General features: G+C 31.3%; 3 protein-coding genes across 3 annotated transcripts in view; 2 read left to right on the forward strand and 1 right to left on the reverse strand.

The window, feature by feature from the left end:
• Window positions 1-2,109, forward strand: part of LOC103314616 (transcription factor Adf-1) — a 6,449-nt gene extending 4,340 nt beyond the window's left edge. The window contains exons 2-3 of the mRNA XM_008201063.3: window positions 1,473-1,629; window positions 1,692-2,109. Coding sequence (XP_008199285.2) covers window positions 1,473-1,629; window positions 1,692-2,046 — 512 coding nt within the window. The 3' untranslated portion in view covers window positions 2,047-2,109. The remainder of the gene's footprint in view (window positions 1-1,472; window positions 1,630-1,691) is intronic.
• The window catches only part of DCTN2-p50 (Dynactin 2, p50 subunit), a 21,581-nt gene extending 10,451 nt beyond the window's left edge, over window positions 1-11,130 (reverse strand). Inside the window, exons 1-3 of the mRNA XM_064354731.1 lie at window positions 10,971-11,130; window positions 10,445-10,917; window positions 6,391-6,787 (exon numbers count right to left, since the gene is read on the reverse strand). Coding sequence (XP_064210801.1) covers window positions 6,391-6,787; window positions 10,445-10,917; window positions 10,971-11,006 — 906 coding nt within the window. The 5' untranslated portion in view covers window positions 11,007-11,130. The remainder of the gene's footprint in view (window positions 1-6,390; window positions 6,788-10,444; window positions 10,918-10,970) is intronic.
• Window positions 11,131-11,234: 104 nt separating this feature from the next.
• On the forward strand, window positions 11,235-20,929 carry LOC135265334 (uncharacterized). The gene is made up of 2 exons (XM_064354729.1): window positions 11,235-11,777; window positions 16,995-20,929. The coding sequence occupies exons 1-2, from the start codon at window positions 11,297-11,299 to the stop codon at window positions 20,915-20,917; spliced, it is 4,404 nt and encodes a 1,467-aa protein (XP_064210799.1). The 5' UTR covers window positions 11,235-11,296; the 3' UTR covers window positions 20,918-20,929.
• The last annotated feature ends 878 nt before the right edge of the window (window positions 20,930-21,807 follow it).

The following is a 21,807-nucleotide window of genomic DNA, read 5'->3' on the forward strand; positions in this document are numbered from 1 at the left end:
GTCTGAACAAGGCAAAAATTAGAGAATTTTTACTTAATGTGGGAGGTTTTCGCGGTTAATTCAATAGTTACTGAAATTTCTCGAAAAATGTAAAAATAGTGCCATTTGGGATCTACTTCCAGTCTTTAGCTCAAAAAATACTTCGACTTCATTTAATAATTTTTCGGATCGGTTTTAGCGAAATCTCCCAAAGCCTAAAAGTTTGATCAAACGCTAGAAAAGAGATTTTTTTTAAGCTGATTTCGTGATTTTTCCGTATATGTTTGAAAAATATCCCTAAATAATTGCGTCTATGACTGAAAAACTTTTAAAACGGAAAACAATGTTAGGATTTGATTTATTTTAGCAAAATCTTGCAACTTAAAACGGACTTAAACGCTCGAAAAGGGTAAAAATGATATAATTTTCTAATCTATTGAGTTTTCGGTTAATTTGTAACTAAATAATTGTGTTCTAGGTCTGAAAAATGTCCCATTTAATTTAATCATTTTTTGATCTTTTTTAGTGAGATTCCACTCGATCTAGTCTATGATTTAACAATTTCTTGGAGTATGTTTGCAGGAATTCCCTTGAATATTTCCGTTAGGTGACCTAATTTAATGATTTTTCGAAAACATTTCGAGAAATAACAGCGTTTCGGGCTTAGAACGCGCGAAAGTGCTTTAAAAATGCAATAAAGTAATAATACAAATTGTTGATTTTACAGTTATTTTTTGCATTGTTATTTTTTCTATTTTTTATCTAATAAAATCTGATGAAATAATAATTAATAAAAATAACAGAATTTCGACCAAATGTGATACGTTTTTTGAATTTTTGATTTAAATACAAAAACTTGTATCTTTTTAAAAAATATAAATATAAAATATAAAAATTTTGTATAAAAAATTTAAAATATAAATAAAAATATTTCGCCCGAAATCAATGATTTTTCATCTCGGTTTTAATGAAAACGCTGTAACAAGAATAAATCACACAACTTTCACACTAGTCTTGTCATTTTTCAGTATACTTTTGGAAAATATGTCTTGCAACATAATTTTTGGATTTTTCGCAAAATAGATGCATCTTTGACATGAACTCTACCAAAATGCTTTCAAAGGAAAAAGGTTTTTTATGGAATTTCTCTAAAATGCAAAAAATACTTCAACCAAATTCGATGATTTTTTTGGACTAGTTTTAAGGAAATCTAGAAAAACAACAATTTCTTGCTAAAAATTGTGATTAATTAAGCGAAAAATGCAAAAATCACACCATTTTATATTTCAAACAGGAAAAACGTTATTTTTGACCGAAATAATTGCAAAAAATTGTTACCATTTATTTCCCTTTCCACATTGTTTGTCGTTTTAGATAAATGCTACGAAAAAACTTTGTTTTTAGCTTAACTTAGTTTTTAGCTAAAAAAACGTTTTTAAAAACGAAAAATAATACCAACTTCTCACACGACAGTTTTTTGTTTTATTTTACAGTAAATTCGGTGAAAAAGCGATGGGAGAACTTAAGGGATAGATTCGTCCGAGTCTACAGAGAATACACCGATTATCCCGCTTTAGCAGGAAGCATCAGAAACAAATACAAATTATTCGATAATATGATCTGGCTAGCACCTCACATCCGCAAACGCAGGCAAGTTAATTAAACAAACTGTTTAAATAAATAATGAAAAAAAATGATAATTTTATTTTCAGAATGACGTCTTCAGTTTTCGCAATGAAGAGTAAAGCCAGCACTAGCAACCAATTCAACTTAAACGACGACACGCAAAGCAGTGAAACCCACGAAAGTATAAACATAAAAACCGAAACACAATCGAATTTATCCGACGTGAGTTATCACGAATCGTTCTTGGACGAAGAAGTTTTACTATCAACAACAACACAGAAACAAAATGAAACGAATCAAGTGGTACAAAATAAGTCCGATCATTATTTTATGATGTCGGTAGTACACGATTGTCAGAGTTTACCACCGAGAAAAAAATTAAAATTCAAGAAAGATGTTTTAGGGTTATTGGAAAAATATCTCTTCGAGGATGAAAAATAGTGGCATTTTTTGATAATAATAACTGTACATTACGTTGATTTTAATAAATATTTTATTATTGTGTATGTATTATTTATTTTATTGTAGGTTAAAATGAAAATAAGCTAAAATTTTAGTTTTACGTTGGAATTTTTTTAATTGAAACATAGAAAATCAAAATAATTTTTATGAGTATGTATCGATGGTTGTCAAAGTTTTAGTGTTTTCGTTAAGTTTTGTGTTTCGTTATGTAGAAATTCGAATAAAAAAAACGTTAAATTAAAAAGAACACGAAAAATGTATACTGAAAGATGGATAACAGAAATAAAGTCGAAAAAGAAAAAGAATGGAAGTACGAAAATTGAAGAACTCAAGAAGTGAAGAAAAAAAAAACAGAGTGTTCAGGGACCATAAGCTATGCAAAAAGAAAAAAAATGAAACAGGAAGACGTTAAGTCGACATTATTAGAAACACTTCAAATATGTCAACCACAATAAAAAAAGAAAATGAAGAGGGAAAATTAAAAAAAATCGTTAAATGAAAAGAACACGAAATTAAAAAAAATGTAACCAAAAGAAGGATTTAATAAATAAAGCCAAAAAAGAAAAAGCGAAAGATGCAAATTGAAGGACAGAAATAAAATAATGAAATGAAAAAGGACAACTAGAAAACACTTGAAATATCTCAACGACAATAAAAAAGAAAATAATGTAAAAAAATCGTCAAATGAAAAAAATACGGAATAAAAAATTTAATCAAAAGATGAAACAATTAAATAAGGCCAAAAAAGAAAAAGAAGCGAAATACGACAGAAATAAAATAAATAATAAAAATGAAGAAGAAAAACTAGAAAATTATTTGATGAAATTCCAAAGTAGAAATAAGCTTGATACATAAAAAAGAGTAAATAAACAGAGAAAAAACTATAGAAAAGTACATCTAATTCGCCCAATTATGTTACAAAAAATTGATATTTTAAATAAGGGCATTTTTTTCGTAATTCAGCTTTGCATTAAGAGATAAAAAAAATACTATAGATATTGAAAAGGAGTTGGAAAAGCACATTTATAGCTAATTTTTTCGCAATATTTTACCAGTAAATGATTATTTACGAAAAATCCAGTGCCATAAAGTAAATAAGCATTTTAAGCAGAATTACAAAAAATATTTTGTATCAATATGTTGTACAGGATGATTCTATTAAAAGTATATTTTCACTGTAAACCAGCGTTTGTTCTTAAATAATACTTTATGCTTTTCTTAGAAGCATGTAATTTTTTTTTTCTACAATTCCTTATAATGAGAGTTAAGTAATTAATATTGAGTCTCTGAAAAAATATATTTTTTAACTAATGACATTTTGAAATAATGTTGTTTTGTTGCTATGTAAAAAAACTGACGCTAAAGCTTTGTGTAGCTGACATTTAATTGTAATCAAATTCTAATATGCGATTACTTTCACCTTTTCCAAGGAAATGGCAACCTATTCAAACTTGCATTAATTCTTAGTTGTCAATTAAATTTTAGTTGTCATTTGCAAAACTCAAATTAATCGTGAATTTAAAATTTTATTACGTCGAAAAATGAACTACACAATGGATAAACTTAGTTTTTATATATTTTGGCTAGCGAAAGAGTTATTTACGTCACGTGTTTGGAAAATACTTGAGCACTTTGTGCATCAAGTGTTTTACGTAATTTTTGCACAAAGCAAATATTTTTCAGTGATATAATAATGTTTTTTAAGTAACTGTTGCAAATTCTAAACATTCGATAGTATTTTAAACTTTAAAGTAAAGTATTTAAACTAAAAATAAAAACATTTCTAAATTACCAATGTATCTTTCAATGTATTTGTCTTATTCTAACAAATTTTAGTGTTTTCGTTAAGTTTTGAGTTTCGTTATGTAGAAATTTGAATAAAAAAAACGTTAAATTAAATAGAACAGGAAAAATGTATACTGAAAGATGGATAACATAAATAAAGTCGAAAAAGAAAAAGAATGGAAGTATGAAAATTGAAGAACTCAAATAGTGAAGAAAAAAAAACAAAGAGTGTTCAGGGACCATAAGTTATGCAAAAAAAAAGGAAAAATGAAACAGAAAGACGTTAAGTCGACATTACCAGAAACACTTCAAATATGTCAACGACAATAAAAAAAGAAAATAAAGAGGGGAAACAAAAAAAATCGTTAAATGAAAAGAACACGAAATAAAAAAAATGTAACTGAAAGATGGATCAATTAAATAAAGCCAAAAAAGAAAAAGCAAAATATGAAAATCGAAGGTCAGAAATAAAATGATGAAATGAAAAAGGACAACTAGAAAACACTTCAAATATCTCAACGACAATAAAAAAAAGAAAATAAAGTAAAAAAATCGTCGAATGAAAAGAATACGGAATAAAAAAATGTCATTAAAAGATGGATCAATTAAATAAGGCCAAAAAAGAAAAAGAGGCGAAGTACGACAGAAATTAAATAAATAATAAAAATGAAGAAAAAAAACTAGAAAATTATTTGATGAAATTCCAATGGATAAAAAATAAGAACACAAAGCGTAAAAGAGGATGTACGGAGGAGAAAAAAGCTTATAAAGGAAATTCTATAAATAGCCAAAATCTGGAGAAGAAGCATTAGAGAGTAGAAATAAGTTCGATACATAAAAAAAGAGTAAATAAACAGATAAAAAACTATAGAGAAGTACATCTAATTCGCTCAATAATGTTACAAAAAAAAATGATATTTTAAATAAGGTCATTTTTTTCGTAATTCAGCTTTGCATTAAGAGATAAAAAAAATACTATAGATATTGAAATGGAGTTGGAAAAGCACATTTATAGCCTATTTTTTCGCAATATTTTGTCAGTAAATGATTATTTACGAAAAATCCAGTGCCAGAAAGTAAATAAGCATTTTTAGCAGAATTACAAAAAATATTTTGTATTAATATGTTGTACAGGATCATTCTATTAAAAGTATATTTTCACTGTAAACCAGCGTTTGCTCTTAAAAGCATGTAATTTTTTTAAAAAAAAATTCTACAATTCCTTATAATGAGAATTAAGTAATTAATATTGAGTCTCTGAAAAAATAAATTTTTATAAGTGATATTTCTAATGACATTTTGAAATAATGTTGTTTTGTTGCTATGTAAAAAAATTGTCACTAAACCGTTGTGTAGCTGACATTTAATTGTAATCAAATTCTAATATGCGATTAATTTCACCTTTTCCAAGGAAATGGCAACCTATTCAACTTGTATTAATTCTTAGTTGTCGATTAAATTTTAGTTGCCATTTGCACAGCAAAACTCAAATTAATGGTAAATTTAAAATTTTATTACTTCGAAAAGTGAGCTACACAATGAATAAACTTATTTTTATACATTTTTTTTTGCTACAGAAATAGTTATTTTTGTTTGGAAAATACTTGAGCACTTTGTGCATCAAGTGTTTTACATAATTTTTGCTCAAAGCAAATATTTTTCAGTGATATAATAATGTTTTTAAAGTAACTGTTGCAAATTCGAAACATTCGGTAGTATTTTAAACTTTAAAATAAAATATTTAAACTTGAAATAAAGACATTTCATGTTTCTAAATTATCTAAATTATTTCTAAATTACAAATGTATCTTTCAATGTATTTGTCTTATTCTAACAAATTTTCTAGGTTTTTTTAGTCTAAATTCAGGTAAGTGTAATTTTTTATTGAATATTTCGAAAAGGTTGTAAAAAGTTTAAAATCGGACTACTTACTGCATCTACTGAAAACAGTCTTTAGGTGAAATGAAATTAAAATCCAAAAGATCATTCTTTTAGTTTTTAATTTTATTTCTAATTTTTCCACACCTGAAATTTTTCGAAAATTTAATTCAAAATTAACTTCTTCCTCGATTTTATGCTGAAATGAAAAAAAAACGAAAAAAATACAGAAATAACTTAAAAAGCTATGCGAAATAAAAAAACTGAAGAAAAAATTAAGATGAGGACAAAACAGGTACTAAATAACAAGAATGAACAAATTATGACAAAACACAAGAGTAAAACAAGAAAGAAGTATGTAAGTGATAAGGATTGTTAAAAAATTTGATAAAAAATACAAAATGTTGTGAACAATTATAAAAATAATAGACTGAAGCAAAAGCTGAAAGAGAAAACGCTTTAATGCCAATACCAATCTAAAACACCCGGTATTAAAAAAGTATTTTTATTTTTTCTATTCGCAAACAAATTGTTCAAGTGGAAAATGATGCTTGCCAAATTATGACTTTGTTATTTTTTGATATTTGTCCCAAAAAAAAAAAATATTCACTGAGAGCGCAAGTAACTCCAGTTCAAACACAAAAATAAACATGTACTCACCATTTTATCTTTTTCTTCATCTTGTGCAATTTCCTTCTTTTTCTCAGCTATAGCATCCAATTTTTGCTGCAAACAAGACAAGCGTCCCTCAATATGATCCAATTGTGCCGAATCAAGTAAACTAGCTGTGGCGCTTAAATGCTGTGCTGTCTCCAATAAAGTTCCTTTATTAGTTGCGGATGCCAATCGAGTCAATTTATCGTTAGAAGATCCCATAATTGACTCCAAACGATGCAAACGTCCCTCAAGTTCAGCCACTCGAGTCGTTTGAGCTAGACGCGCTTGTTCCGGTCGATAGTTTAACTGGTAAACAATACCGGAACCGTCACTTTCGGCTTGAGATTCGGTTTTTTCACGAGCACTGGCTTTGAACTGCTCCAGTTGTGACAACAATTTTCTGAAAAAAAAAACTATTATTTTGAAAGTAAGTTGGCAATATTAAGAGTCAAAATTCAGACGAAATTTCACCAGAAAATTTGTTCAAAAATATAGTATCTTGACAAATGAAAGAATTAACACATTTTGAAATTATTTTCTTAAAAAACACATATAATTACCCGTACATAAAAGCTTCTGTTATTGCAATCGTCATGTAGTGATATCAGTGGCAATGTAATGTGCAAATAATAAATTAGGTACAAGATTACGTTATTTTTTTAAATTTTTCGAATATTCTGCACGTTCTTCACTAGAAATAAAGTTACATACAGGCTGTTCCGTCTAAACCCCACATCAGAAGTAATAGATATAGTAATAGATATTTCTAATAGATATGTATCTGAAAGTTGGTACTCAGCCATAATCCGTTAAGTTCTGTTAAATGAGAATATTTTTAACATGGCGACACTTCCGGTTTTAGCGGAAGTCGCTATCAACTTTCTTATCTTTAATAGAAAACTATGTTGTTATCAGCTTTCACTATACCTAAGTTTAACCGTTTTTGAGATATTTTGGATTTTTTTTAAATTTTTGGATTTGCACCTATCACTTGAAAAATCGGTAACTTTTTTAATTTTAAAAACTTCGAAATCATATTTGGAGAATTAAAAGAGAAAGCCCATATATGTTCTCTAGTGTGTTCAAAATTGGAAAAAAGTTAATAAAACCAAAAATTTTAAGGTTAAGTTTGGACAACTTCAAGTACCCATAAATTATTTTTTTCAAATAAGATGTCCTAATTTTTATTTTACTAGATAGAGAAGAATTGTTTTCTGCATCTATCTGTATTAGCATTCCTTAAACCTATCCTTGATAATTTTCAAGTTATTTTGGTTTTTTGACATTGTTAGGAAATTCCATACTAACCATAGCTATTTTTGCATAGTTCGCCTAAGAAACATTTCTGATTAAACCAACAACAAATTCAGTTCAAAATTGTGCTATCATTCCTCTGCAAACAAAATAAATTCATTGAATGTTGGTTTGAAAAACTTAATTTCTAAGTTTTTCTGTCGTTTCCATTACACAGTATGGCTAATGAATTTCCCAATTCCAACAAAAAGTTATTGTAACTTAAAAACTATTAAACATAAGTATAGAGAATATTAATAGATAAATGCAGAATTAAATTCTCTACCATTTAATGAAATAAAACTTGTGGCATTTCATTTGAAAAAATCGAGTTATGGGTGTTTGAAGTTCTGAAAACTTAATTTGAAACATTTGGGGGTTTATTATTTTTTAGAAATTTGAAAACACCAAAGGAAAGATCTAGGCTTCCTCTTTCTTTTAAATGAGCTAAAAAATATTTCCCAATTTTAAAAAATGGCAGAGTTTTCGATTTTTAAACTGCAAGGTGCAAATAAAAAAAACATAAAAAATCCTAAATATTTCGTAAACGGTTAAATTTAGGTATAGGGAAAGCTTATGAAAACTACCTTAAAATAACTCTAGTAATCCAAAAACGCATTAAAATGTATAGCTTTCCATTTAAAATAAAGAAAATGAAAGCGACTTCCAGTATAACTGGAAGTGTTGCCATCTTGAAAATATTTTTATTGAGCAGGACCTAAAAGATTATGGTTGTAAACAAATTTTCAGATGACTTTAGAACTCCCAATACTTCGAATGTAGGATTTTGACGGAACACACTGTATATTTCGCAAAGCAAGCCACGGAATTAAGACAAAAATTGATGGGCATTTGTTTGAGATAGAAACTTTCTTTTGAAAAAATTTTACTAAGACTGAAAAATGATTGGATCAAATCACATAAAAATCACAAAATTTGTTACTTTTAACTCGTTTTTGACGGAAATTTCGTTAAAAATAAGTGACAAAACGATAAAATTTATTCAAAGATTGTGTAAATTTACCCTTTCCAAGCCGTTAAACACGTTTCTGAACTAATAATCTTTTGCAAGGTTCTGCAAAAACAATTCAAAAATGACCTTATTTTTTAATTTTTCGAACATTCTTCACATCTTTGACACGAAATAGCACCAAATTAGGCCAAAAGTAAGTGTTTATTTTATTTTTGAGGTAAAAATAAATCCTTATTCGAAAATTTTTGCTAGAATTGACAAATTATCAGCAAATTAGATCGAAAATACCAGACTGTGTTGTGTTCAAGCATGGTTGTGTTATAGAAAAACAATTTTGCTAAAAGAGGCTGAAGAATTACAAAAGTTATTTTTATTATTTAGTCTTTGACACTCCTTTATTTTGCCAATTCAAATTAATATTATTTTGCTTATTTTACAAAAGTTTTTGACCGAAGGTTCAAGCACTTCAACACGTTTTTGAATTAAAGTCTCTGAGTTTTACGCAAAATTTTGCTACAAGAAACCAACACCTATCACCAATTTAAGTCAACAGTGTAAAATTTTACCTTATACAGGTATTCAATCTTTTTAGCTCGCTTTTTAGACAAAAACTAAATTTTATTAAAAGTTTTAGCTAAATAAAAAAAACTAAATTACCACGCGATTTAGTATGATGTCAAAAATAAGCAAAAAAATCACATTTAATCGAAAATCTAGTTATTTTAAATTTTTTAACAAAATTCTCTATTTTGTTAGGTTAAAAATGATGTATTTTTATTTTTCCACAATTTACAGTTCTGCCTTGTTATTCTATCGTTTTAGCTCGTTTTTCAGACAAAAACGCAATTATTTCAAAAAATATGGAAAAAATGCTGCTTTTAATCGCATCCTTAAGCCGCAATTTAGTTGTTATTTTTATTCAGCCTTTATATACATTTAAAAAATTATTATTTTTTTGGGCAATTGTATACTAAATAAAATCTTTTTTTTAATTAAAAAAAAATTCACAAACTAAACTTTTTCTCATTTTGTACAAAAATTGATTAACAAATTACTATGTTATTTTCGGCGTTTCTGTCGATTTTGTTCGTTTTTTAATCAGATACTTTTCGAGATGTTTTCAGGAACGTCAAAAAAATATAAAAATAAATAAACATGAAGGGAATTTGACTAGTTTCATTGTTTTTTAAGCAAAAATTCGTCAAAAATCACGTTTGGTTGAAAATGGCTTTATTTTTTACATTTTCCAAGTATTTAAGTTTTTTAAGGAAATTCCCGAGTTATATTGTAACTTTGTTCTCAAACAGACGGAGAAAATTCCGTAATTTAAAAAAAAATTGTGCCTTTTTATACCATTTTTCAGCCAGAAACGCAGTTATTTCGCAAATTTTCATTCAAAACAAATGAAAAGATCACTAACTCATGCTTAAATTGGTAATATTTTTTTAGCATTTCTAAAATAAGATAAAAAAAATAGCCAATACTACACTTACAAATGACGAAACTAAATCTAAATTTTATTATTTTAGCTTGTTCTGCTTAAGACTAAAAAATTACATGATTATATTTTCGAGCACTTTAGCATGTTTCGTACCTAGAGATGCAATTATTTCGTAAAAATAACTCAAAAATTACCTCAGCAAACCAAAAATTTCTATTCTAATGAAAATAGATGTAAATCTAGTAATTTTTGGCACTAACATGGCCGCCACCAGTCATAATCCAGTGTTGCCAACTCAATTTAAAAACACAGCCCACTTTCATTGAAATGTAACCAAACGCATGACTTACTTGATTTGCGTCCCTTGTGGGTCAGAAATGCTCGAAACAACTTCAGCCCCCAAAGACTCTTCTAGTTTCAAGTCAGTCAGTTTTTTAAGCGCTTGTTCGACTTGACTACTGGAAACGAGACAATTAGCATCATCACCCTTCTTCTCGGCTTGAATTTTCGTAATTTCTTCCATTAATTCCTTCATTTCGCATTGCAATCGCTGGTATTTTTGCAACGGAGTCTCCTTTTCGCCCTCTCCAACCAACTCCCAATCGCCTGACCTGGCATCGTATCCCGTCCGTATCTTTTTACTGATACGTTCGGAAAAATCGACATTGTTGGCTTTCAAAAACTTGCCCTTGAATTTATTAAACGCTTCACTTGCTGAAACGTGAATTCGCTCGATTGAGTCGTTTTCTTCTTCGAAAAAATCAACGGCTTGCTCCGACTCTGGCAGGTCATTGGTTTCGTAAACATCTGGCTCGTCATGGGCCTTGAAATCACCAAAATTTTAGCACAAATTGTGGACGAAAGCATGAGACTCACAATTCCAGGCAAATCAGCGTATTTTGGATCAGCCATTTCGCAAAAACTTGATTTTTAAGTGACTTAAACGGACGTAACCTCAAAAAGGGTGCCACCTGTCAAAAATCAGCACTACCAATCTGTCCCACTCCACACTTTATTCTGCGCTTTATTGAATTAATTATAGTTTTTAAATAACACAAATAATCCTTTACCACTCTTTGTAGTGTTATAGTCTCGCGTTTGTCCCAATTATTGTAACATTTGCAAAATTTGGCAAATTCTGAATCATGTTGGTCCCACTGCGTCTTGAGTGAAGGCGCCAATTCAAACCATTTTTGTCAAAAATGAAGAAAGAGAGCAAACGAAACTTGGTGGCTTCTTCCAAATCAGCGTTCACACTTGAAACGTTACCTTACGTACCGCTGCACAAATTCTGCACTAAGAAATTGCTCGAAATCGCATTGGTGGCTCCACTGACAACCAATGATCAAAAATTTTTGGACCAAATTATCGAAACGGGGAAACAATTCGAGTATTTGTCGGATGTTCACTTCATTACGTACACCGATGTATTGGATTTGGTCGAACGTTTGTCCCAGAAAAAACACACCGACTTGCCTAAACTCCTGAAACAATGTGCGGAAGACTTTGTCTTGAAGCAGTTTCAAGAAATAAGTGATTTAGCTGTGATGACCAAACTCAAAATAATCGAGTGTTTGTACACGAAGTACAGTTCGGAGGTGAAGAAAATGCAACGAAGTCAGGAATTACATGATGAGCTGAACGCATTGCTTAAAGATTGTGAAACGAAGGAGAAGAAAAAGGGTAAAATTACGGATTATTATAGATTAGGATACGAAACGACGTACCAATAAAACGTCCTTGTTTCTGTAGTTCCATTAATGTCGCCAGAGAGCGTAGTTCGATTACCGTCAAGTTTTCTGAGCAACGAATTTTAAAAAATGGTTGTATATAAGTATTATTATTATTATCATTATTAATAATAGTAATAATAATAAAACACTTTATTAAAAAAATTGGAAAGGTGGAGGAGGAGAAGAAAGCTGATGCTTTCAACACATCAATTATAATTAAAGGGCCAACTAGGCCAAAAGCATTACTCGATAACATCTTATTAGATACATACGTAAAAATAATCAAAAGCCAAGTTGTCGATAACCGTATATTTAATTACTCAGCTCACTTACTTGAAACTGACTATACCACTCAACATACTACATAGCTACAGAAAAAGATGTTTCTCATCCTTGGAATTGGAACATGAAATCAAATCCTATTAGCATTATTTACTAGATAAATACTAACTGGATAACGTCAAGCATTAACATCTCATGTCAAAAAAACACTTTGTCGAAATTATAATAGTCTTTAAACAATAATTTGATGATTATATGCAAAGTTTAAAATAAACTATATAAAACATAAGCGAAAATACTATATTTTATGAAAATCATATAATAGCAGCAAAAAATAAAACTAAGGCCGCCTAACAGATCGTCAAAAATATCACAAACAAAACAAAACTACTGATAATAAACAAATAACTCAATTTAAAAAAGATAATGAAGATAATCTTCAAACAATAATTTTTATTTATTTATTTTTATTTACTGTAACACAAATCAAAGAAATAATTGTAATATTACTTCTATAATAAAAAAATCAAAAAATATTAAATCTGTTGGAACTGTAATTCCAGTAAACTTTCTGAAATTAATCTAAATTAATTAATATTTTGCGAAACCATCATTTTCTATTTTTTTAGTATCTTGTTGTTCATAACAAGATTTATATTGAAATCATCGCATAAATAAAGTTTATACTGACCTAATTTATGAGTTACATTCTAATACGTCAGTTCAAACAAACGTTAAAAAAGTATCAACCTGTTGTAAGTCGTTAAGATGCTATGGTCACTGCTTTATGATTTTCTGTGAGACTACTGTCGATTCTACGTATGGTTCTAGACTATCTAATTTTGTATTTTCTAACTCAGTGAAAAAAATTCCGTTTTTTTTTTGACAAATGTTCAGGTCCCACCATAATTCTCATTAGCTCCGAGGTAACAGCTGGCATTTGTTATGTGTACTGAAAAAAATTCATGACTCCTTAACCAACATTCAGAAAAAGCCAATATGTATATCTAATTTTGTATTAATCGAATCTAAGAAGCATTCAAGTGCTTCATTCCTAAGAATTTGAATATTTTGATGAAATATGTTAACAGTTTTCACTATTACTGGGTTTATGTGTACTACTAGCAGTTGCCCACGGCTTCGCACACATGTTCACAACAATTTTGAAACACAAACAGTGCAAATCTTAGTATAATAAAAAGTAGAAACACATAATTTTATTGTAATAAATTTTGTTTTTTTTTGTAATTGCAAACATACTCTCTTGTGAATGTAATTCCTGAAACACGTTTTCTTTCTTTTATTCTTCAAAAATGAAAGACTTTTACGTTTAACTCCATTGGGGGTGGGATTTCTAAAAATGCTAAAATATACGTCTCTTCTTTTTTAACTATGATATTTTATGATATTACGAGTAATTGATATGTATAACTTTAAAAATAAAGAATTTTTTATATGTATAACTTCAACAATGAAAGATTTTTTTGTTTAACCCCCTTGGAGTGGAACTTTCAACAAATCTGAAACATGCGTTTTTTTTAGACGAAAGTTCAAATACCAATTTTCTTGGTTATAACTTCAAAAATGACAGATTTTTATATTCAGCACTCTTAGGGGTAAAACTTTTAAAATCCAGAAACACGTCTTTTTCCATTTTTTTATGAATTTTTTATGAATATGGCTTCAAAATAAGAACGATTTTTTATGTTTAAATCTCTTTGGGGATGGAATTTCTAAAAATAATAAAATACTTGTTTCTTTATTTTTCACCGAATGCCCAAATACCAATTTTTATAAATATAAATAAGTATAAGTTCAAAAAATGACGGATTTTTATATTTAACCCCCTTAGAGATAAAATGTTCTTAATCATAAGTTTTTCATCTTTAACCGAAAGCTCAAGTACCAACTGCATGGATACAAATTAAAAATTACAGATTCCAACCCCTGTTCAACCCCCTTGGGGTATGTATTTCCAACTAAAACAGTGTTTCTTTACTGTTCACTGAAAGCCCAAATACCAACTTTAATTAATGTAAATTCAAAAGTTACGAATTTTTATACAAATTTTATTACGCTATTTATCCTTCTTGATTTTTCAAAATCTTGAAACACGTATTTTTTCTTTTTTAACCGAAAGCCCAGTTACTAATTCTCAAGAATATAACTTTAAAAATAACGGAATTTTATTCAAATTTTAACATCCCATTTAACCCCTCTAGGGGGTGATTTTCCAAAAATCCTGACACACGTCTTCTGTTTTTTTAACCAAAAACCCAAATACTAATTTTCAAGAATACAACTTAAAAAATGACGGATTTTTATTCAAATTTTAACACCCCATTTAACCCCCTTAGCAGCTGATTTTTCAAAAATCCTTTCTTAGTACATGCCTAAGTTATAAAAGCTACCAATTGTGAAAATTTTCTGAGCCGTTTAGGCTGTGCGTTGATGGGTCAGTCAGTCAGGACAAGCAATTTTATATATAGAGATGTATACGCAGATTTGTTTTTTTTTATAAAAAGTATTATCTTGTTGATATTGCTAATGTTTATTAAAAAGGAATAATTTAATTCCCAGTCCTACAAGCCAGAAATTATTTTGGTACATTTCATCTTTTTTTACAAATAGCCCAGAAACCACAACTATTTTTTTCGTTTTTTTTTTGTTAGCAGATCCTTTACTCCAATAGTGAGATTTTCAAAGTCTTCTTTCTTCCCAATGTAATCCCAATCATTTCACTTGTGACGTGTCTTTTTACTATGTAAATGTACAACCAGTCTTTTTATTGGCTAGTGAATCTTTTCTCTGATTCTGTTGTATCTGTTCCAGTCTTTTTCTTTTACTAAATTTTACAAACACTTCCAAACACTATTAATGACTCCCAGAGGTTTTTGAGCAATGTCCCTATAAAGCATAACAGTAGTTTCTATTTGGAACCGGTAACTTCCCTAGAAGTCATAGACTCAATAAAAACACTAATAGCTGGGATATCTACAATTTAAACAATAAAATTTTAAAAGAGATCGCCCCCTTTCTTGCTGAACCGCTCACCGTTTTATTTAATAAATGTTTCAGTGAAGGAGTGAGTATTCCCAGATATGTTCAAAAAATCTAAAATTATACCTGTACATAAAAAAAATTGTGTTAACAACCTGGATAATTATAGGCCTTTTGCACTGATACCAACATTAGGAAAGCTTTTTGAAAAACTAGTGGAAAAGCGCTTAGTTAATTACTTTGAACATTTTTCTTTATTTCATAGCTCGCAGCATGGCTTTAGAACTAAACATGCAACGATTGATGTGGTTCGAAAGATTGTTGATTATACTACTGAAGTCCTTGATAATGAACACCTGGCTGCTATAACTTTTTGTGATTTAAGCAAAGCTTTTGATTGCGTCAACCACGATTGCTTACTGGATAAATTAGAGCATTATGGAATTAGAGGACTATCTCTATCGTTTTTTAAGTCCTATTTGTCAAATAGACCACTATGTGTTATGCTGAAGCACGAATTATCTTCGTTTAAAGAATCTGCAAGGGGAGTGCCTCAAGGATCGGTGTTGGGGCCGGTTCTGTTTATTATTTATGTGAATGACATGTTCTAGAATATGGGCCTTTCGGGTTTATTGATGTATGCTGATGATGCCTCCATTACTAATATTAGCACAAATATAGAAAATCCAAAAGATTTAACGAAAGTTTCATTGAATAAAGCGGAAAATTGGTACAATGGCAACAGTTTAAAGATAAATCGAGATAAAACTCAACTAATAATATTAAAAAAAAAATAAAAACGAAAAAATCAATAGTATAAAGCTCCTACGAATTCACATAGATAATAACTGGTCTCACCACGTAGATGCCCTTACCTCTAAGCTTTCCACTTGTGTTTTTATTTAATAAATTAAAAAAATTAGTATACGTCAACACCCTGTTAATAGCATACCATGCCCTAGTCTAGTTTCAAATAGCATACGGAGTAACTTTGTGGGGAAACTGTGGACATTCCATAAAAAATTATGCGCATCATTGCAGGCTGTCCTTACAATGCTCACTGTCGGCCAATATTCAAGATGTACCGAGTTCTGCCTCTTCCATGTTTACTTATATTGTACACAGTTGTAGAAATACATAAACTCAGAAATAAATTTCCTTTACAATCGGATACACATGATTATAATACTAGATCAGCCAATCTAATGAAACTTCCGTTTTGTCGTTTGGAAACTAGTAATATAAAAAATACACTTGACGTGAAAATTTATAATAAACTTCCCAACAGCATAAAAAATTTGACCGCATGAAATTTAAGTATATTATTGAAAAATGTCTGTTACACTTTTGTTTTTATTCATTAGAAGAATATATGAATACGCCTTTAGAAAATTTTTTTAGACTGATATTTCCTATCTTGTGTTATGTATTTAAATGTAAATTATTGTTTTATACTCTTTCTTTTCTTTTTCTAATGAGCTACACTGTATGTTTATATTTTTGTACTTAAGTAGCAAATAAAGATTATTATTATTATTATTATTATTATACGTTATTGTTCTTCTCTTGCATTAGCGACATTTGTTGGAGTTTCATATGGAATGTCATTTGTAATTTTCGATTCTTTTCTAACATTGTTTCTTCTGATATTTAGGTAATAACAGTCTTTTTCTAACTTCCACTTGGATTTTTTGTAGATTATATTTTTTTGCAATGTGTAGATCAGAGAAATGCCTTGTTTGTTTTTTTACTGAATTTGCATAACTTTTCGTGCTTTCCTCAATTAGGTTATTTCATTTTTCAAGTGTCTTATTATGTCTTTAAGATAATTTAAAACCATTTGGCCTCGAGACGGTATAACGTTCTAATCTACAGTTCTCCGTAGGTAAAACTAAGGGGAAGAAAGGAAAAAAGGACAAGTCTACCAAGAGCAATAAAACAAAAAAGAGCAAAAGTAGTCAACAAGAAACCAAACCAGGTAAAACTAAGGAGAAGAAAGGAAAAAAGGACAAGTCTACCAAAAGCAAAAAAACAAAAAAGAGCCCAAACATTCAACAAGAAACCAAACCGGAACGAGAAAAAATCGTCGAAGACTACACAAAAATCGTCCTCAAAGACAACGAAGTCACTTTCGACTACAACGTCGACAACCACGTCACTTATTTCGTCTTGAGCGGTTTTTCGGACCCTTTGCTGTTCGAAGAGTTGTCCAAAATTGATGTTGGAGTGTCGGCGATTATCGACGTTTCGTTAGAAAATTCAAACGGAACACCCTCGGATTTTATGGTCAAGTTAGACAATTTGTTTCAAACACCAAAAACTTCTCAATTTTTGGAAAACACCATACGGATGAAGTACAGAGGCGACGATAAAGAACCGACGAAGAAGAACCTTGAAGAGCTTTTACGTGTGGTCAAGAAAATTAATTACTTCAAACGCCAACATCTGGCCTTCATCAGGTCGCTCAAACTGTATGATTTTGGCTCATTTCGCCATGTTGTGCTCAACGGTACGGAAAAATATAGTCGAATTATGAATTATTACCCGCCTGATGTCGTAAACATTGCCCTAATTGTGGCCGCTTTGGTGCAACAAATCTGTAACGAATTGACTCCAATTTCGTCAACTTCCGACTTGCTTCAGTCACCATTGGGCGAAAAAACCTATCAAGTGCACGAAGAAGACGTCCTTAAAATGAGCCTCGAGACTTACAAAGAGCTCGGAAGGGTGTGTTACGACACAACACTTGACTACCTCAAGCTAATCCAACCCTTGGCTCCAATTGAATCAATGTCCAAAGGGACCAGACTCCAAAATCGAGCAATTTCAACCGAAGATGACTGTTATTGTGACAACACCAAAGACCTGTTCGATTATTTCCACTTGGCAATGTTCAACCAAATGACACGAACTAAATTTGTGCCAAAAACTTCCGTTTCGACAGTTTTGGAACGCTACGACGAAGCGAAACAGTACCAAAATTCGCTCCCTCGAGGCGAATTTGCGTCAGAACCCGACGAAAACGAAGTCATCAAACACTACCACATGAAGGAGGAGTTATCGACTTCGGTCCTTCGCCAGTTGGTTTTCAAAGCAATGAACCGTTACTCCTGTTGGAGGCGAGAATTTTGCGAAGAAAGCGAGTCAATCCTTGTTAAATTCCACGACAATTTGGACGATTTTGGTATTGAAACAAAGATCTGGAACCAGGCGTTAACAACACCGATTTGTTTGCGCGATTTTTGCCGCTTTGTGGCGGAAGAAAGGGAAGAAATTGATCAAGAGGACGAAGAAATTGAAGAATGTGAAGGTTTAAGCAACTTGAATGTGCCAGAGTTGTACCAAGAGTACCACTATTTATTGGGTGCGTCCAGTGAACAAACAATGGAAGAAACGAAACGAATTTTCAACGAGACAATTCAAGAATTGGTTGATTATCCCAATAGTCACGCTTTGAGGAGTTATTGTTCTGAAGATGGTTTCGTCGCGTATGATTTGGGGCCGAAACGTTGCCAATTAACTGGTCATACTACAATTTTTCGGAGTGATGATGGTGTTAAAGTTACAATAGATACGTCAAGGTTCATGGTTGAGGACCCAAAATGTACAATCACACTAACAGCAGACGACAACAGTTTGATTTTTCATGCGGAACGGCCTTCGAAATTTAACTTTGTTCTAAGGGACGGCACTATTGTCAATTTCCTGGAATTTGGCCAAAATTTTGAAGATCACCAGGTGAAAGAAGAAAGTGACGAAAAACTGAGTCATGATGAATCGATTTCAGGCGAAGAAACACAGTCAAGTTACAACGACCTTTGGTTGCAAATTTTACGTAAAAGTAAAATTCAAGAAACGTTTCCAAAATTTTGGGACAAAAGGGTGCAACTAGACGAAGGGAATTTAGATCGTTTCTTGGAACTTTTCAAAGAGGCGGTTTACACCCAAAGACCGATTTACAAAATATCAACAAAATCGTCCCTTCGCCACTTGAAACGTAAGACTTCGCCGGTTTTTGTCCCACTTGTTAGTATCTTGAGACGTGTCTTGTTCAAACCAGTTCGCCGGAAGCGTAAAATTGGTTGGAGCGTCCTTAATATCCCTAATGAAGTGAAAAAGGGGCCCTTGAAGTATGATTTTCAGATAACCCTTCCTAATGGATTATTTGTTAGTACCCTTCCGAAGAACCGTCAAGTGACTGAAGTGAAGCAAGGGTACAACTTTAATTGTTACACAGAGAAGTACCGAATTTTTTATTCGAATGGAGTGATTGTGATCAAAAATTGCGACGGTTCGACGACAATTCTTCGCTCAAACGGCGATATAATCGAATTAACGGACGAAAGCGAATGTTACGGTGGTGACTGTGCGCGAAATATGGCTCAATTTTACAAAAACCAAGACGAAGAAACGTGTCCTTATCGAACGACTCGTTGTTCCGAAGCCCCGAAAGTTAAAGTGAGGAGTGATTTCGTCGATTTGTATGAATTTGGTGACATTCCATACGCGAGGAAGAGTTTATTGGACTTTAACGGAAAAAAAGTTTCGGTTTCCGATGGTCTAGTGACCGAAACACAACTCTATTACGTCGTGCAAGAGCACGATTATCACGCTGAGGAAGTGTTTTATGAGAGGGAGGACGGCATGAAGTGTGTTATTGATAAAAAGGGGAAGCGAATCTTCCAGTTTCCTGATGGTACAAAAATAACATCATGGCCCGAATTTCAAAACGATTTGATCCAAGTCAGCACAAACCCCAAGGTGGAAGGGTGGGTTTCCGTTGTGACAAACTACAAATTTGAACATCCAGACTATATCGCAATTCTTTACGATGGAGTTCAGGGAACGACTCAGATTTTTCTCAAAGATGGTGTTCTTAAATCGAGTCAAGAAACCTTGATTATGACCACGAAGAAAAATATAGCGTTGGAGGTTTGCTCCGACTGTATAATTTTCCTCAAAACTTGTGACACATGTGATGGTGATTGTATTTCTAAAATACACCTGGACCAAACCTCCAAACTTTTGGAAGTGCATGACACTTACGACAAGTACCTCTGGTGTGATTCTTCAGGAAGGTGTGAAACCAATTCTAATTATATCAAATCAGGGGTTAATAAAAAAGGTTGTGACCATCGATGGAAAAACGAGAACCAACAACTATTCATTTTGAACGGTCGTGGTCCACCTGGAACCCTCCTCTGGAAAGACAGTTCAATAGAAGCAAAAATCGGGGAAAGCAAGTTAATCAAAAGCCGCGTCGTAAATTACATGAACAAGTTGACCAAAAAACAAACTTTGGAGTTTTACACTGATGTGCACCAGGATTTTCCAGGAAGGTTCACTATGTCGCAAATGTACAACCACGACATTTGTTTGTCAAAATTCAAACATTCGGACGAGAAACCACTATTTTACGTTACGTATCGGGTTTTGATGGAGTTTCAAAACGTGGCAGAACACCCGGAAATCATTGCAGAATTGGATGAGTTTTTGGAACGGAACAGTAGAGGCATTTCGATTGGTTTGTTCGAAGGAATTACAACGATTCTAAATTGTGTTGTTGAGGAGTTGAAACAAGACAAGTGTTTGTATCAGGTGAGCATGCAAGAGGTGGAAATGTCGGACCAGACTACAAGTAGTTTGAGCAAAAGCTTAGATTTGGATCGGACGACGGTTCAAGATATTGTGGCGCAGTGGAAAAAAAGTTGTGACGAGTTGAAATTTCTGATAAGGAATAGAAAGTTTCCGCCGTATTTCCACTCAGACTATTATCGCCATGTTTTGGAGACAATAAAAACTAATTAATTTGTAAAAGAAGTGTCTTTTGTTATTATAAACTATAATAATTTTTTATATACACTTATCATAATCTTTCAAAATTTTCGAACGTAATTATATTTTTTTCGAAAAGACGCCGATTTTGTTGCGGATATTTTTTTAAAGTCTATTGAATAAACCTAAAGTTGCCAAATGGGGCTCACCAATAAAACAAAAAAATATTTGTTTGAATGTAGGACTCTCGACTATGTTGCAAAGTCACCTATTTTACGAAGAAAGCTTCAGCCGTAATTTATATTTTACATTACAAAACAGAAGAATCATTCTAAGTACCATCAAGGCAACATCAGACGATTACACTTTGATTTTTCATACAAACGTCTTTCTAAATTTAATTTCGTTCTAAGAGACGACACCACTGTCAATTTTCTCGAATTTGGCCAAACTCTGAAGATCACCACGTGAAAGAAGAAATGGACAAAAATTGATTCCAGGCGAAGAGACAGTCAAATTACAACGACCTTTGGTTGCAAGTTTTATGTAAAAGTAAGATTCAAGAAACGTTTCCCAAAAATTGCGACGATTCGAAGACAATTCTTCGCTCAAACGGCGACATAATCGAATTAACAGACGAAAGCGAATGTTATGGTAGTGACTGTGTGCAAAATATGGCCCAGATTTACAAAAACAAAGACGAAGAAAAGTCTTTATCGAACGACTCGTTGTTCCGAAGCTCCTAAAGTTATAGTGAGGAGTGATTTCAAGTGTCCGACTTGTACGAATTTGGTAACATTAATGCCCAAAGGGACCAGACTCCAAAATCGGTCAATTTCGACCGAAGACGACTGTTATTGTGACAATACCAAAGACATGTACGTTTATTTCCACTTGGCAATGTTCAACCAAATGACACCAAC

Source organism: Tribolium castaneum, chromosome 2 (assembly GCF_031307605.1).
Source record: "Tribolium castaneum strain GA2 chromosome 2, icTriCast1.1, whole genome shotgun sequence".
NCBI lineage: Eukaryota > Metazoa > Arthropoda > Insecta > Coleoptera > Tenebrionidae > Tribolium > Tribolium castaneum.

What these genes read in the sequence shown, in the direction of transcription:
- LOC135265334 (XM_064354729.1), top strand. Translation starts at nt 11,297, where the DNA reads ATGAAGAAAGAGAGCAAACGAAACTTGGTGGCTTCTTCCAAATCAGCG. An exon ending in AACGAAGGAGAAGAAAAAGG is followed by an intron (nt 11,778 to 16,994) that starts GTAAAATTACGG and finishes AGTTCTCCGTAG; the next exon opens with GTAAAACTAAGGGGAAGAAA.